General features: G+C 41.5%; 1 protein-coding gene across 2 annotated transcripts in view; it reads left to right on the top strand.

Moving 5' to 3' along the window:
* The first annotated feature begins 2,833 nt into the window (after positions 1 to 2,833).
* LOC137871518 (arf-GAP with Rho-GAP domain, ANK repeat and PH domain-containing protein 1) overlaps positions 2,834 to 16,974 on the top strand; it is a 47,056-nt gene continuing 32,915 nt past the window's right edge. For both annotated transcript variants that reach the window (XM_068709369.1, XM_068709360.1), the window contains exons 1-2: positions 2,834 to 2,982; positions 13,040 to 14,159. In XM_068709369.1, coding sequence (XP_068565470.1) covers positions 13,114 to 14,159 — 1,046 coding nt within the window. In that variant the 5' untranslated portion in view covers positions 2,834 to 2,982; positions 13,040 to 13,113. The remainder of the gene's footprint in view (positions 2,983 to 13,039; positions 14,160 to 16,974) is intronic.

Raw genomic sequence — 16,974 nt, 5'->3', positions numbered from 1 at the left:
GCGTTTGTGTGCGCACTGGCCTAGATGAGAATGAGGAATCCCCCAATCTGTTGGCATGGCAACTCTGTGATCACTCAGCACCGAAGGGAGACATAAAGCGAGGAGAGCTTTCCTGTCACAGTGGAAGTGACTTATTGCAGGGTGTCTGCCCCTTCTTCCCAGTGTAGGATCAGACTAAGAGCCTGTATAATGTACACGCACCACATGTACAACAGCTACAATTTCTGTTAATTGGACGACATGACACTAGTCTTGTCTAACACGCACTGGCACACCATAGCATGGCTTTTAAGTATGGCTAAAGACCGCATCAATGAGATAATAATTATTTGAAAGTCCATAAAGCTATCTGTCTGAGTGCCTCAGAAAGAGGAACATAGCACTGCATTGTATGCGTTAACCTCATGTTTTTTTTATTTTGCATGTCATCCTCTCTTGACAGTTCCCTTTTTGCAACATCCGCCTCTGCATATGCACCACCTAATAAATTATGAATGATGAAGGAAAGAGTATGCGAGTGATGCAAAAAGGCATGAGGTGTATACAGCTCTGGTGTTCTTTCCATACAGCCGCCTTTGTATATAGTCATCCATCCATCCTCAGAGTCCTAATGAGACCTCTCACTCCATCACCATTGTATGTGTGTGTGTGTGTCAGAGAAAAGGGCTGCATGTGAATGAGTGTGTGAACTGCGTGTCCCAGTGGCATCCCTGTATTGTCTTCCACCCGTCTGCCTCCGCAGCAGGAGGAGACGTATAAGCAGCACGATGGCCGGCATCCCTCTGAGTGTGTGGTTCTGCATATGTGTCACACTGCCACCCACACAGCAAGCGGAACTCACCAAGGCTGATAGTCTGGTGATGACTCATCACCACCCCACCGCCTCCTCATCTCCTCTCCGACTCCCTCTCCCTCCACATCATGTATTCTCCCCCTACTCTGTTGCTCAATGTCTCACCGTCTTTGTTTCTTTTCTGTGTCCTCCCATCTCTATATCATCTAATTCATCCTTTCATCCTCTTTCCATCCAGGCCTGCACTGCTCCTTTCATCCTCTTTTCTTCAGTTCTTTCCTCTCCTCCTGTTACCTTCTTCTCCTTGTTTTCTCTCTCTGTGACTCTCTTGTTTTTTACTCTCCTCCTTTTACTTTTTCTGAATCTAGCCATTTGTTTTCCTCCATTAATTGTCACCCTATAGTCTCCGACTTGTTCATGTTCCTCCTTTTACTTTCCCTTTCCTGCTCTTTTCACCTCCCTCTCATTCATCTTTAACATTTACTCCCTGCTTCCTCTCTGCAACTTCTCACCTTTTTAGTCACCTGTTCTTTCCATCTGTCACCTTTTATCTCCTCTCCTTCTTCCTTCTTCCTTCTCCTTTACCCAAGCTAATCTTTCTGGCACAGTCCCATGCACTTTACCCAAGGTCAGAAGTAAAATGAGTAAGGTACTGCCGAGTCACTGACTTGTCACACAGTCAGTGTATTGTTCATCCCGACTCCTGAAGATATTACCCTTTTACTCATTGGGTCTTTGGACTGACTGTGAGGGGCATGAGGCGACACATTGAATCACATATGTGACTCACACAGAAACACAAAGGCCACAAAATATGCATATTTCCCCTTCAGCTCTCTAAAAAAAAATGTTTGACAGAGAATATGACAAACTCACAAGTGGAATATATTTAATTCATAAATGTTTTATGTTTAGGGTCTCCTGGTACGTCATTATGTACACTGTGACTGTTATGGGTTTTGGTCTAACTTATGACTTTTATTATATGCCAGCCTCCCTCGCTCTCAATTGCGTCCATCAAGCTGACTCTTCACTGTGGCTGAAATACAATCAAAGGAATCCTCTTTAATAATTGAAGGTCTATTTACATTCTCTTTCTACTATAAATCCTTTAACGTGACGTCCTTTGAAATTCTCTCTACTAGTCTACTAGGCTCAACATCGTGATGGTGAGTGGTTGCCCTCTTCTGGTTCCTATGGGACCTTACAACTAACAAATCAGCAGTCAGTCAGATTTAATACTGATCTGAATTCCACAATCTCACCTCCTCTTATACAAATGTCTGTTTGGAATGATTTCTAGTCCTGCCCACAGTGCTGACTAGAATATACCTGTTCATACCACCTGCTGGTATCAAGGAAAGGACTGAAACCCATGCCATTAAATAGCCACCTCTCATTTGACTCAAATGCTTCAGTAACAGTGTTGTTGTTGTTGCTGTTATTTCTAAGATTAAAAGTATGTAAATCAGTAACTGGTGAATTCACTCAACAAAAACATAAAACAATAATAAATATTAATATTTAATTTTGTGCTTATATATAAAATGAGTTAGCAAACTTTATTGCTCTCCTAGGAAAAGTAGGTATATATAGAGCGTCTTGTATACACTGTATAGTCTAATGTGTGGCTCGTTGTTAATTGTGAGTAAACGCTAATGTGTTCTCTATGACTATCTTCTATGACAGTCCTTACAATAGTTTGTGATTTGCAGAGGGTATATTCTTTACACATATAGCATTGTGTGCGCTATGATTCCTGTCAGTGAGAAGAAGTAAGTGGAATATAGTTAAATGGCATTTGCATGAAAACAGGCAGGGCTGTCCAGGCTTTTTCAGTGGTCACATGACGGCCGTACGGAAGTTTTAACAATTTTATCACATCCCATGAAGCCATAGAAACACCGGAAAAACATAGTTACTCGCCTTAAAAAATAAAACAGTGCAGCGTTGAACGTCAACGGGTGTATGTATTTTGAAACGCACAGCCGGAAGTGGTTTACTTCCTTTACTTTAGCTCCACACACTACCCGTCTGTGAGTTGTTGCTGCCACTGCTTTTTCATCCGTGTGAGAAAAAAAAATGTTATCCGCTATTTGGCGTCGCTGTTGTGGTCGCTGAATTCACCTCAGAGACAAACACCAGTCTACTTCAGTGGAGTTGGACACTTTGCAAACACTTGAATAAAGGTAAGTGAATGACGAGAATATCTAACTTTAGAGAAACTTTTCCCAGAACAGCTGATAAGAGCAGACGCGGACTAAAGACCATAAAACCACACAAACATTGGAGTCGTTAAAATAGATAAACACTTTTATGAATTGTCCGTTGACTGCTAAACCCAGTTGGGCTTTTAGATTACGGTACTAATTAAAGGAGCAACAATTCCCGACCTTGAATCGGTTAATAATATCCAGTGAGATGTTGTTTGGTTGTTGTTGTTTTTTCTTTAAGTCGTAGAAGAGGAGAGGAAATGGGACAGCTTTCGAGGGGGCTGTTTATTCCCAGTGGAATTCGTCCTTTTTTTGGGATGGAGCATGGATGAATTGAGTATTTATTTAATCATGGGTTTTAGCCAAATTTACTGATGGAGTAAATCGGTCACACCTGTGGGAATGGAACGTATCACATGCCTCTTTTCTTCACTTCGTGAAGTGAATCTGTTAGCAGGTGGACTTGTGACAGGTGGTCACACAGGACTAGTATTTGTAGACTTAGAGCAGTGATTTCTACACTTTTTCTCAGGTTGGACCCAAACACTACAGCCTAAACAGCTACAATCGATTACACAAACCCATGGATGTTTATTTCTGCTTTTATTTTTTCTGCTCGTGTGTGTGTGTCTGTGGGTGTGTGTGTGTGTGTGTGTGTGTGTGTGTGTGTGTGTGTGTGTGTGTATGTGTGTGTGTGGGTGTGTGTGTGTGTGTGTGGGTGTGTGGGTGGGGGTGTGTGTGGTTGGGAGGTGTAAGATGGTATCAGTAATGAAACTGTTAAAATGTCCTATCAGATAAGTTGTGAAGTTAAGTGGAAACTGTGATAGTTGTTCTAGTTTTATTTTGCTATTCTAATCTGTGGTAAGTAGTTGCAGGGAAACTTAGACTTTTTTGCATGTGTGGGTTAAAAGCCTTATAGTACAGTACATTGTTGTGCACAGTTCAGTAATCTCACAGAAGCAGCATAATTGTGTACCTAATGATGTCTGTTCTGTTCTGTTAAGCAGAGCATACGACTTGCCAGAACCATTTACATGCACTTAAAGCACGGATCAAACAACCTGTGTATTGCCAAAGAGCAACACAAAAAAAAAAGCTCCATATTCACATGGGAGCCTGGCAAAAGTAGCACTCAAACAGTGTCATTGCCATACTGACCCTGTTTTGTCCTGTAGTGTAAACTGGTTATTAGTAAGCCTGTGACTGTCTGTTTTGGGGTTTTAAGTGCACACAGAGCCACATGATGTTGTGTTGTTTTTTTCAAGGCATGGATTTAAGTGTGATTTTTTTTTTTTTGTTTCTTTTTTTTGTGTCTCCCAGTAAAAGAAGCAAACTATGCTAAATCGAGCTAATTCATATCTTGTTTTAGATGGTTTGCTCTCCTACTACTGAGGATATATATGCTTTGAATTATTTATCAGTCTTCAAGTTGCAGCTGAAACTTTGTCTGTCTGTCCCTATCTCTGTCTTATCTTGCATCTATCTTGCGTCTTTTTTCCTCTCTCTCTCTCTCTCTCTCTCTCTCTCTCTCTCTCTCTCTCTCTCTCTCTCTCTCTCTCTCTCTCTCTGTCTGTCTCTGTCTCTGTGTTCTCCGTTTCCTTCTGCATCTGTCTCATACACTCACATGATTACTCGCTACTGAATCACTCCATACTGAGATGAGAGGGAGAGCATCTCACTGGTTCAGAGGACATGTGGAGCTGCCTGGTTGTAACATTTACACAAGATAGGCTAAATAGAGAGCCCAGTTGTGCAAGAAGTTATAACTGGAGGCTGCGACTAAAATTACATTAATTCAGCTTCAAGACTACATATTCCGAGGGGAAGAGAACGTGTCATTTGGTGATGAGTTTGTACTCGGGATGCACACATTCAAATTTACAGTTTGGTACACCTAGCCAAACGTTTTTGTAGTAAATCCTTTTTTCATGAAGGATATCATTTCCAGTTTTTGTTGTAAGTTTGCGTTGCTGTTAAATAGAGTAACTAAATTGTAGACTGAATATTCAAAGCACCTCTTTGTAGGTCTCTGTGTAATTCCTCAACATTTTGTTGGATTTCTTGTCACAGTGTTTTAATCAAAGAGATTTTATTATGAGGCACTGTTTTTAAAGCCGTGCTTAATGAGATGTGTATGGGTAATAATTTTCAACGTCTTTTCAGAGTTTGCTTAAATCTATGATGATATTCTGTCAGAGAGTCAAAACGTTGTTGCTGCAGTGACTTAAGGAATGGACATTTGAGAATCCTCTCAAATGTCCAAGATACTCCAAACCTATTCTGTTGCAAGTTTGGGGTATACACACACTTCATACTTGCGGTAATATCAGTTCACGTCCCCCACGGGACGAAAACATCATGACCCACAGAACATCATACTCATTTAAGTCAAAACGTTGTTTTTTGTCACAGGCTGAGGACTTTGGTCCCATCAACGGACTCATAGGTTCAATGTGGATGTGGTTCAAACCCCCCCCCCCCCACCCCCGCCAACACACACACACACACACACACACACACACACACACACACGCTTGTTCACTAGTGGATATTGTTCAGATGCGTTCCTTTACTGGCAGGACTGAGTCAGTATTTAGTTCTAATTGAAAGTGGGCTGAAAGCAGCTGTGTGTCTAGTGGTGGATATATGAGTCATGTCCCGTGTGTGTGTGTGTGTGTGTGTGTGTGTGTGTGTGTGCGTGTGTGCGGTTTGCCTTTTTTTCAGCCCTTTTTTTTTTTTTTTAAGGTCTTCACCTTGATGAAAATCCGAGGGTCTGAGGAAAATGATTCTCTAGTGCAGAGGTCTTCAACAGGGGGTCCGCGACCCCTAGGGGGTCCGCGGAGGTACTGCAGGGGGTCTGCGAATCTGTCCATTATTTTAATAGTTCAGTATTGTATGCAAGATAACAGGTATGTTTATGCATGGCAGTGGGACTAATAGGCCATCACTCATTTTTGTTTCCACATTAAAATAAAAACGTTTGAATAGCTAAATTTGAATAGCTTGTATGCATGATTATCATACAAGGTATGTTTCTAAATGGCAGTGGCACGGCCACACTACTCACTGTACCTTGCACATGTTTAAAATAAAAATATATGAACCTGTGTATTATTTGAATAGCTTAGTATTGAATGCACAATAACAAGGTATGTTTATACATGGCACTAGGCCCAGTTTAATATAAAACGCAGTTTTATACAATATATATAGTAGGGGGTCCCTGCTCCATCTCTCTATCAGTTTGGGGGTCCTTGGCCTGAAAAACGTTGAAGACCCCTGCTCTAGTGGCTTCCCAAATTCTTGTCTCAGAGTAGCGTTTGGTGAAGTAGCCTATATGCTGAATGAAAAGTTAAGGGAATGCTAAATCCATAAGACTGGTAGAGGCACCAGAGCAGAAACTAAAAACTGGTAGCGTCTGTTGAATATTGTAACAATTTAATTTTCGACTTAGTTCATCAGGTGGCTCCAAATGAATGCAAACAGAAACAGTAGTGCATTCTTGTGCATTTTATTTTTTTAACGTGCATCATGGAGGAATGCAAACAGCAGCAACAAAAGAATTCTCTGGGCAACATGGCCGACAGCTTTACCTAAAAAATTTGAAATCAGGAAAACCCGTTCCACTAAATTTGACTTTGTTTGAGCACCAAGCATCACTGATGTCAACAGAGTCCACCTCGTCCCTACTGTATTTTCAAAACAGATACAGTCATAGATATTTGGGAGATTCTGATTTCTATGTGTCAGCCAATATTATTATTTTTTACATGTAGTGATAACATTTTTTGTAACCATTTCAAATGAGGCCCCTTTTTTTGCGTCTAGCCTTTGTTGAGACAATGGAGCTTAACAGGGAACATAGGAAGAGAGACGGAGATTATAAGCAACAAAGGGCCCCAAACTGTCTTTACAACGCGGCCACCAAGATGTCCTAAATTTAGTTCTTATAATATTAGGACCAAGATATGTACTGAGTGTTGCATTTTAAAGTTAAGAAAATGAACTTGCCCTCTGGTTGACATACTATGTGATGGAGACACTGTTTCTAAATGTCTCCAACATTCAACATTTCAGTACGGGCATTTCTTGTCACTTAACAGCAAACATAACTTTTCAACGGTATTTCTACATGTACTGTATACTCAAAGTAGAGGATATTCATGTGTCTTAGTAACACGTCATGATACTGATGCCAGTGTCTCAATCACACAATATTGCTATATATATTGTTGCTCTACCCCTCCCTGTGGTTTTGGCACACATTAAAAGATGTATTGAGCTCCAGCCTTATATGTATTCTCACACAAGAGCCTTGTTACTCATAAAAGAAAGGGTTAAAGGAAATTGTTACTTGTTTTGGAGTATATCTCAAGACTTCACAGTCGAGGGGTAGTGTAGAAAGACAGCTGGACAGCATACACAAACTACATTACACATCATCGTGATCACATCGTCGTCATTCAGCACGCTTTACAAATTAAAACGGTGTTTAAGAGTTAATTAGACCACATTTTCCAGGACATCAGTATAACCGATGATGATCATGCATGTGTGTGTCTCAGTACACAGAATTTACAACATGACACTTGTGCAATGCGGTCAGTGTTTGCAATACACCAAGTGGAGATGACTTGAGGAAAAAATTGGCACTATTGCATTTCACTATTATTGCAATTCAAGCAAAGTCTATAGTGAGGCACACTGCTGCAGTCAGTGTAATTTCCATTAACAGCATAACGTATTTCTGCTATCTAAGTAAGGCTATTTGTTTAAGTCGGTGTGACTGAGTAGATCTAATCATTGTGTTGATATTTATGGCTAAAATTCCTGATTGACTGATGATCACTTTTGCATACATAACTCCTGAAAATGAAAGAAATGTACACCAAAAAAATGGTTTAACATTGTTTTCTGTGCCAATAGCCCAAATTTGAATCACAGTGTTTTTGTAATAATGCATATGCTGTCTGCTACATGCAAGTTAGAGTTGAAGTGACGTAGCATGCACAGACTCTGGCAGTGGAATTACAATAAAGGTCTCAGTCATAACTCGTCATAGCTTAGTAAAGAATATGTGAACGTTTTTGAGAAATACTTTTTTTTAGCCTTGTGACATATACTGTTAGTTGCAACATTGTCGCTATGGATGTGTTGCAGGAGAGCAGGAGATGATGTCATATGGTCATGTGTTTTTGGTGTCAGTAACAGGCTAAGTGGTTGTCTCATAATGATGATATATTAATGGGAGATCAAGTTTGTTTGACATTTTACTTGTGGTTGTTCTGTTTTCACTCAGTCCAAAAGGTAGATAATGTACTTCCAAACTGAGGACACTGACGCCAGCCAGCACTGATCAGCGTGAACAGAGAAAATGGAACATCCTGGCTATCTGTTTGTGTGTCAAACTGAAAGGGGATATGAGCCTGAAACACAATTTCTGAGGCCCCCTCGCCCCCACCAACTTCACACAAACAATGTTATTAGGTGAGCCCTTGTGTTAGAAAGTGTGACCAGATTTGACCAGTGGGCCCCCACCATGCATTTCCCTCCTTCGTGTGTGTGTGTGTGTGTGTGTGTGTGTGTGTGTGTGTGTGTGTGTGTGTGTGTGTGTGTGTGTGTGTGTGTGTGTGTGTGTGTGTGTGTGTGTGTGAACGTGAACTTTCCTAGGCAACAGAATGCCCCATTGTGAAGGCAGCACAGAGACCCTGTTATTGGCGGCTTTCTGAGTGGGAGGAGGGAGCGCAAAGCAAGAGGGAGAGAGTGCAGAGATAAATAAATTGAAATGTGCAGAGAGGAAAATGCTTTTTTGAAAATATCCTTGTTTGACATCTTACCGACAGCCAGGTGAAAAGATCAATATCAATTTTATCTCTCTGCATTGAGTGCAGAGAAAGGTCCGAGTAGTGTTTTGCGGAGCGAAGCACAAGCACAGGAAGCAGGTCTGTCAAGAGTGAAAGTGTAGTCCTTGCTACATCTCCTAAAAGGTTCTATCTACATGATGTATCTTAGGCAGCAAACTAATCATTAGTACATTAAAGAGTCAGCCAGGTTTTGTTCAGAGTTAGGACAGCTGACGATGTAAATCTGAAATGCAGAATTCATAATTCCGGTCCTGGATCAACGGAAGGATGTGGGCCATGAAAGTAAGTCTTTCGGATGGAGGACCTCAATGTCAGGATGATGAACTTGCACTTTTCTTTTTTTTTTTCCAAGTGAGGTTGTTTGCCTCACAGAGACCAAAACAAAAGGCGTGTTTGTTAGCTGTTTGGCCAGAAAGTTTCAACTATTTGAGTGTGTAAATACCAGTGGTAAACTGGAGTTCTCTTGTGTTTCATGATATCCGAGTGTTCAGTACAAGTTCCAATGCCCTATTTATACACATGATGGATGACTGGCAAACAATTCACAGAGATAATAGTAAATAAATGGCCACATAATATGCCCCATAATTCCTTCAATCCAGCTCTTACCAGATAGTGTAGTTTTGAACTTTGATTATTCATTAATTTGCTATAATATACGTAAATGATGCAGCACAAAGGCAGTTACATTACACAGGATTCAATGTGTAAAGGCCGGTTTGTCTTGGAAGGTGTTTTGTGTTTTATTTTGATGAAGGCTAGATGTTTGTCTATCTAATCTAAAGGTTCCTTCTGCCTCCGGTCTTTAAGCTAAGCTAGGCGAAATGTGTGCTTCATACTTCTGTTCTAGATGCTCACAGATCATTAACCCGCCTGAAGTGGTTTTCCTTACATCTGGTACTGTAGGACGTTTTGTGTCCGTATTGACATGGCATCTTTTTAAACTGTTATGCAGATGACACACAGTTGTACGCTACAGTTAAGCCCAATGAGCTTAGTTTGTTGGGTTCTCTATGGGATTGCTTGGTTGATCAAAAAACAAAAACAAATGCAATGTTCTCAATGTTTTTATCACCTTAAATATTCCATAAGTAAACACTGCTATACATTTGGAGCCTCAGAGATTATCTGACATGCTTTTATCTCTTCACGCCTTGGTTAATGCAGCAGTCTCTTCACTTGTCTTAGTAAAAACAACTATTGAGTGGCTACAGACTGCAGAACTCAGCTGCCCGACTGGGTGTTATTCAAAGAAAACAGTTTTCATTAGTATTTCTCACCCTCTATATTAGCATTTAACACTTGTGCCTCTTGATGTCATTTCTTAAAGACACACACACACACACACACACACACACACGCGCACATGCACACGCACACACACACCAAACACACAAGGCTGATTAATTCTGGACCATAGTGCTGAGGTGAAAATTTGTATTTAGTCAAAGAAGCTGAGACCTGCTACTTAACTGTGTGTGTGTGTGTGTGTGTGTGTTCAAATGTATTATTTTGACTTTTGTGCATCTCCAATGACGGTAGACGACCAATCACACTCATTTATGGTGTGAGTTGAGTTCCTCAATTCAGAAATAGGAACTGCATTTGAGTGAGTGCAAGATTCACCCTGTCCCTGTGCTCTGTGGTCTCTGCCCTGTCAGAGGAAGCTTTTGACAGGAAATGAAATGTCCTCATTTGAACACACTCACACACTGGTGAGTAGCACGTCTTGGACTGGTCTGTGTGGGTTACTGTGTGCTCACTCAGCCTCCTCCCCCATCACGTCTGGCTACCAAATGAAATCAGGTCCATGTAATATTTGTATTTGTTGACTATTTTGCGTAATCTGTTGCTATTCAGTCAGCTAATGCGTCTTCTGTTTTGATTACAGTTACATTTAATCTTTTGATTTTAAAGTTAAACCATTAAAGTTCTAAAATAGATTAGACCAATTAACAGGTGCATTCATAGTAACATTGATTGTTTTGCATAACATCATACGTAGAGATTTGTCAGCCTGTTTCAAGTGTAGTTTAGGCTGTGTAGTTTCTTAACAGAGGCTCCCTCTGAGCTGTGTGTTTGTGTTGATGAAAGACTGTTTGTGTCTCTGTCTGGGAAATGAGCAGCTTCCCTTGTGGTCAAAAGCACCAGGCAGAGATAAAATGTTGTAAGAGCAGTCGGTGTTTGATTAATGATTTTGACAGCTACAAAATAGCTTTTGGAGGTATGTTCCAAATGTGTTACACCGTTAACAATTCCTTTTTGCACATGGTTTTGTCAAAGCTCTAGTTTATGCATCACAACGGTCCTTACTGAGCTATTTGTTACAGTTGGGCAGGTTTTGCCACATGTGAATGCGGACAGCTGGTACTGCCTGCTGTTTGCTAGTTAAGGCCTGGCAGTGTTACTCGTCTGCAGAACTTAACTCAAATCCCCCAAAATTCTAAAATATATCCTAAGCGTATACTGTATTAGAAAACCATAACCTTGAGTGGATGGCACGTTAAAGAGAGTGCTAATGGAAAGGAGTGGGGGTGCCTTGTGGGAAGCCAATCTCGAATCCACTTATGCAGCATTCAAGTGTGTGTTGAGAGATGTAGAGAGAATTGAGGGAGTCTGTGTGAACGTGCTGTGTGTGTCAATACTTGTGTCAATTACACTTCGTCCCATAGTGGTCTGCTGTGTGATAGTGTTACAGTACTGACTGTGTGTTGGCTGCTCAAAACTAATAATATATTTAAGTATGTAATAAGTAATTCTAAAGATGTGTGTTTTTATGCGTATAGCACTGAGATTAGTTTGCCTTTTATAACACATTGAATAGGGAATACAGATCTAACAGCAGTTTCCTTCTAAGTCACTCATTATCAGATATGATCACCTGATCTGTGCAGCAGCTTTTGAATACACAATCCAAAGTTTGATTTATCTGTTCAAGTGCTGTTGAAATCGACAGAGCTTTTTAAAATGACTTGTTGCTAGGGGATCTAACTGTCGAGGCATTTACGCAACTTCCTTTTTTACCAAGGTAGTCGTCACCTGACCTGACAACAGTTTATCACACACAGCTTTGACAGTTGACACTGCTGTTTACAGATCATAAATATGGCCAACTCTTGGATGTATACTATTGATTATTAACAGAGCAACATATGACATTCAGAGTGTAAATATAGCAGAATATTTGCTCTGTAAAGACATAGTGATTTTATGTCTACCTGAGCAGAGAATGAAGTCCCTCTCCTTATGTGTGTGTTACCCATGCTTCCCCTCGCTTTGTTGACAAAGCCGGGCCGGCCACGCTTGCTTTTAGTGCATGTTTGTGCGTGATTGTGCATGTGAGCGTGCCCCACTGGTTAGCTCATGGCCGCCACACTGCACTGATCTCATATGCCAGTTACAGCTGATAACGCAGTCCTGACCACCAGCGTCGTCGCTGAAGCGTAGCACCCATCCTCCGGTTCACCCTCAGGTAAACACGGTTAACTCTGTCAGCATGTTTGCCGTAGTGCGTACTGTCGGCACTGTTAGCACTGTCGGCACTGTTAGCACAATTAGCTACATGGCGTCGCCATGTTGATTTAATCACCACTTGTTGCCTTTTAGGAATCAAAACTATTTCTGCGCTTTTGCACCACAAAACATTACCCAATGCAGGATTTCTCAAAATAGTGCAATTTGTAGGAAGTATTTTTCATCATCTGGTCTATAATCGGACCAATGTGACGCACAATGATCCATTTTCAGGAACTAAAACTAAATTTTCAGATCAAAAGAGGAAAAACAAAAGGTCATCTTGCGATTTATCTCACATAAAATGCCAAATCAGAACCAGGGGCAAAAATGTGTGTGTTCTCCTTGCTGAAGCCACAACCATCTTCAAACTCATCCTTAATTTTGATCTCAACTGCACACCTGTAAAATTTTGTGACTGCATCTTACACGGTTGCAATGCTATCACGTGACACATAATCCCCTGGCAAAATATCCAAAACAAGCTACAGTAGGTGTTTCCAGGACTACATTTTGCCACGATGACTCACGCACATACTCACAAGGTGAAAACGATATGCTGTCGTTGCCGGAGAGAATCTTTGTTTAGATCTTGTGAATGCTTTTCTTTAATTGCTACTCTTGAAAACTGTTGGTGTTTTTTTTCTCTCCCACAGGTTGTGTAAGCCATGATCTGAGGAGTTAAAGTCAACTTTTTCCCTCTGTGGACGCCACAGACTCGCCCTCCCACATGCTGCACTCGCACACATCAGTCATGTCTCAGTCTGAAGCCATTAGTTACACTGTGTGGGATTGGTTATGTGTTCTTCGCCTGGAGCAGTACTCTGAGGCATTTCGGAGCGCCGGGCTGGCAACGTTACGACAGTGTCGCAGCCTCACACCAGATCAGTTGGAGCGGATGGGCATCACCCTACCGGGTCACCAGAGACGCATCCTGGCCAGCCTGAACAAAACACACGGGAACAGTGACACACAGTCTGATACACACTCTCACCTTGTAGATCAGAGATTGGAGGAAACGGGACACGCCAAAGTGTTGCAGAGAGAGAGACCTGTGCCTATCCCAGTGGAGAAAAAACCTGTCCTCAAGGAAAGGGGGAAAAGAGACGGAGAGACACTGAGACCTTTGCCCAGGGAAAGAGAGAAACCAGTCCCCAGGGAGAGACAAGTGCCCAGGATGAAAGAGGAAAGTGGAGAAGGAGGAGAGAAGAGGCCGGTTCCTGGACAAAGACAAACAGCAGCTATAGAAGGAAAAGAGGAAGAGAGGGATGGAGGAATAGATGGAGAGAGGGAGAAGCCTGTGCCCAAAGAAAGGACTAGGTTTCGCTCCAGTGCTCCAGTGGACTGCGACCCCAGCCCACTAGTCTCTCCAGCTTCTGATGCCCCTTTACCCCCTGTCCCTCCACGAAGCATCCCCAACTGTCCTCCACAGCGCTTCACTTTACCCCTCAGCCCCTCACCTCCTGCTCGAACCCCTGCCTGCCCCAAACCGGACAGACATGCGGTTAAAGCCCCAGCTGTACAGAGCAGATCCCAGTTTTCCACCCCCACCAGCTCCCCCACACATGCACCTCTCCACCCTCCCAACTTCCTCTCTGCTCAAACTCAGCCTCAGACGTTAGCTATTCAGCCCCCTGCCCATCATTTGGGTGGTGACGGAGGAAGAATAACTTCCTCCGTCTCCCCAACTGCGTCCCACAGCAATGACGTAAATGCTCCACCTCTCCCACCAAAAGCAGGGGCGGTACCTAAAGGCCCTCCACCAATCCCTCACCGGTAAGACTACTGTTATTTTATGGATGTGGATGCAGCTTTTAATGAGTGTTTGCAGTTTGCTTTATGGCTGTCTTTTAGAATACTTGTGACATGTATGTGAACAAGAGTGGAGTACAGGAGTGTGACCGCTCTTGTCCTTTTTTGTAGATTTAAAACTTCTCTTCTTTCCCTCTGAGATTTCCTCTGTCTATCATTTATCAAAATATATGATTTAAGAGAAAAACATAGCAGAAAAACTTGAGATATATTTCTTTGGTTGGTTGCTCAACCCTGTTTTAAATGGGCCTTTCTGCTTCAACAGGACAGGGTTTAGGATTTTTGTTTTCCACCCTATTTACAAGTGAGTTTTAGTAATAGCTGTTCCCCTGAGTGTGTATATGAGGGTGCTGTATTGGAGGCAAGATGACAAAATGTATGTAAATGAATGTTTGTCTGTGTTGAGAGTTATATTTAATAAAGAAACTCTCAACAATGTCACCTCTGTAAACGTTTGTTAATTCTTAGAGGATTGTGCTGCCACCTTTTGGACAAGATGGAATAATGCAACTCTTGCCAACTTTGATAGCAGCTTAGACACCAAAAATGTTATTGGTGGCTTTTAAACACTTCCTGAAATGAAAAATTAGACACTTCCTGAAACTGAAAGGCCGAAGCCCATTGACTGATGGAGTGAACCTCAAGCTCAGTGGTCTGTTGAATATGGAAATATGTGAACAAGACCTGTTGAGGGTTCATCTATGAGCGAATTGAGCTGTGAAGCTGTAGTCTGTTCTGTGGTTGCTTTACCACATATGTGTTGTTGCTTTTCAAAGCTCTCTGGTGACCTTGTCTCAGCTGTTATATTCCTAAATTGTATGTTTATAATATCCTGTTTTTTGCAGTGTTTAAATTATTTTATTTACACAGGCACTATTGTTTTTTGCTTGTTTGCTCTTTGTGTGCATATTGATGCAGTTTTTTTTAAGAGGCTGCACATTTTCCCCTGTAAGAGTACACTATTATCCTTCAACAAGTTGCACTGATGACACTCTAGCTTTATCATATGTCTGTTTGTGTACTTCCTGGTAATAGCAGCCTATGCAAGATTAGGAGCTCTTAATTTCCCCGTCACCAGTAAGGCTTTAAAGTACTATGATCATTGCAAATATATGCATGTTCTCTGTCTGTGTTTTAAAGGGAAACTAGCTGTAGAGAGAGGGAGGAAGTTACAATAGAAAACAACACAGAGCAGTTAAAACACACAACACAGAGCTTCTGGGAGAATCACAGGGAGATAGAGAGTGAAGAATAAAGATAGAGAGAAAGACAAAAGTGATTTTGTCACCAGGATCTACCGTCAGACTTTTTGTAGCCTCTGCCAGCACACATTCACATGCTCTCTTGTTTCCTAGTCAGTGTGCTTCATTGCCTCCTCCCATCTTCTGGTTAACTGGTCATTTCCTCCTCCTTACCCCCCCTCTCTTCTCCGATGTGTGTGTGTGTGTGTGTTAAAGATTGTTGTATTGTCATGAAAGAGGACTCCTTTTGAACATGTTGCTACAGGTAAGATAGATACTAATGATATCTCCACTTGTCTCTTCTCATTCGGTAGTTGTTTTTAGCATGTACTCTCACCTTCTAATCCTCCTCCTCACTCTGTTCTGTGTCAGTGTTTCAAACAAAGAAAGCTTTCTTTACTGCTGTGTTCAGGTTTTCTGCCGTTACACCTATTTTCAGTGATTAGAAAACAAGGATCTGTTCATAGAAATGTTATCTCGTTTACTGGAGTTAGTTTTACTGTTAGTTTCACCTTGAAACAGTAAGATAGTTTCATGTTTTAATGATCCTGTGCGAGAGCAGAAATCCCATCCTGTCCTGTCCTGTCCTGTGGGAGCTAAGTTTAGGGAACTGACACTGATATTGATGTATTACCTCCACACTAATCTATACTAGTAAGAAAAATGGGATTTCACAAAGCTTGCAGTTTCTCTGTCATGAAAATTAGCTGTTTTCTAGGAGAAAACTGTGTTCTTAGCTTCAGTGTGAGCACTCGCTATCAGCAATGACGTAGAGACTGTTTCGAGCAGAGGTTATAACGGTACACTGGTTGTGTTTCACAGCGTAGAATCGATTGGTGCTGATCTTGAATACCCATTTTGTTTGTATTTTAGTTAGAAAAGGCAGAGAGGCCATGCAATAAACGCTTGTGAATTTAGAATGCCTCTCATCTGTCAACACCATAACTAAAGGGTCCGTTAGCTATTGTCAGCTGATGGGGATAAAGTGTAGAAATTTGCGCAGATTGAGTTCACATGAACAGAGTGTGGGAGGAGAAAGGAGCAGCCATTGTTTCTTCAGCCTTCTGTCATCTCTTCGCTAGCAGTGGGAGGTTAAATATAGTGTCCAGCTAGCAGCCCCTCTCTCAGCACTCTTCCTCTGAGAACGAGGAGGAACTGTGTCAACGGGTCAGTTTCCCCTCATTGTGTATTATTTTCTGGTTTATTATTAAACAGAGGAATAAAATAGAGAATAGAGTCACCAGTTAACTATAAAGTATGTTTTGCTACTTCATAAATGATCTTTCTCTTGCTGGAACCAAAGTACACAAAAAAATAATTCAGAATGTGTATATTGTATATATTTAGCTATGCTAACAGCTAATGCAGCCATGGTATTATCACATTAAAGGTGCACTTTACACAACAGAGCAGTTTATTTCTGTGTGTGTTTGAATTTTGACGTGAGCTGACAGTCCAACAGCTAACACAGCTTACTGTAACAACTGTAGTAGCTTGTCTCTAAAGTACATGTGACGGTCAGGTACTGTCACGTGATT

This window comes from Cebidichthys violaceus, unplaced genomic scaffold, assembly GCF_023349555.1.
Source record: "Cebidichthys violaceus isolate CVI_PGR_0920_01 unplaced genomic scaffold, fCebVio1.0.p SCAF_1, whole genome shotgun sequence".
NCBI classification, from domain to species: Eukaryota; Metazoa; Chordata; class Actinopteri; order Perciformes; family Stichaeidae; genus Cebidichthys; species Cebidichthys violaceus.
The sequence above is the reverse complement of the archived record's forward strand: the minus strand, read 5'-3'. Positions and strand labels throughout refer to the sequence as shown.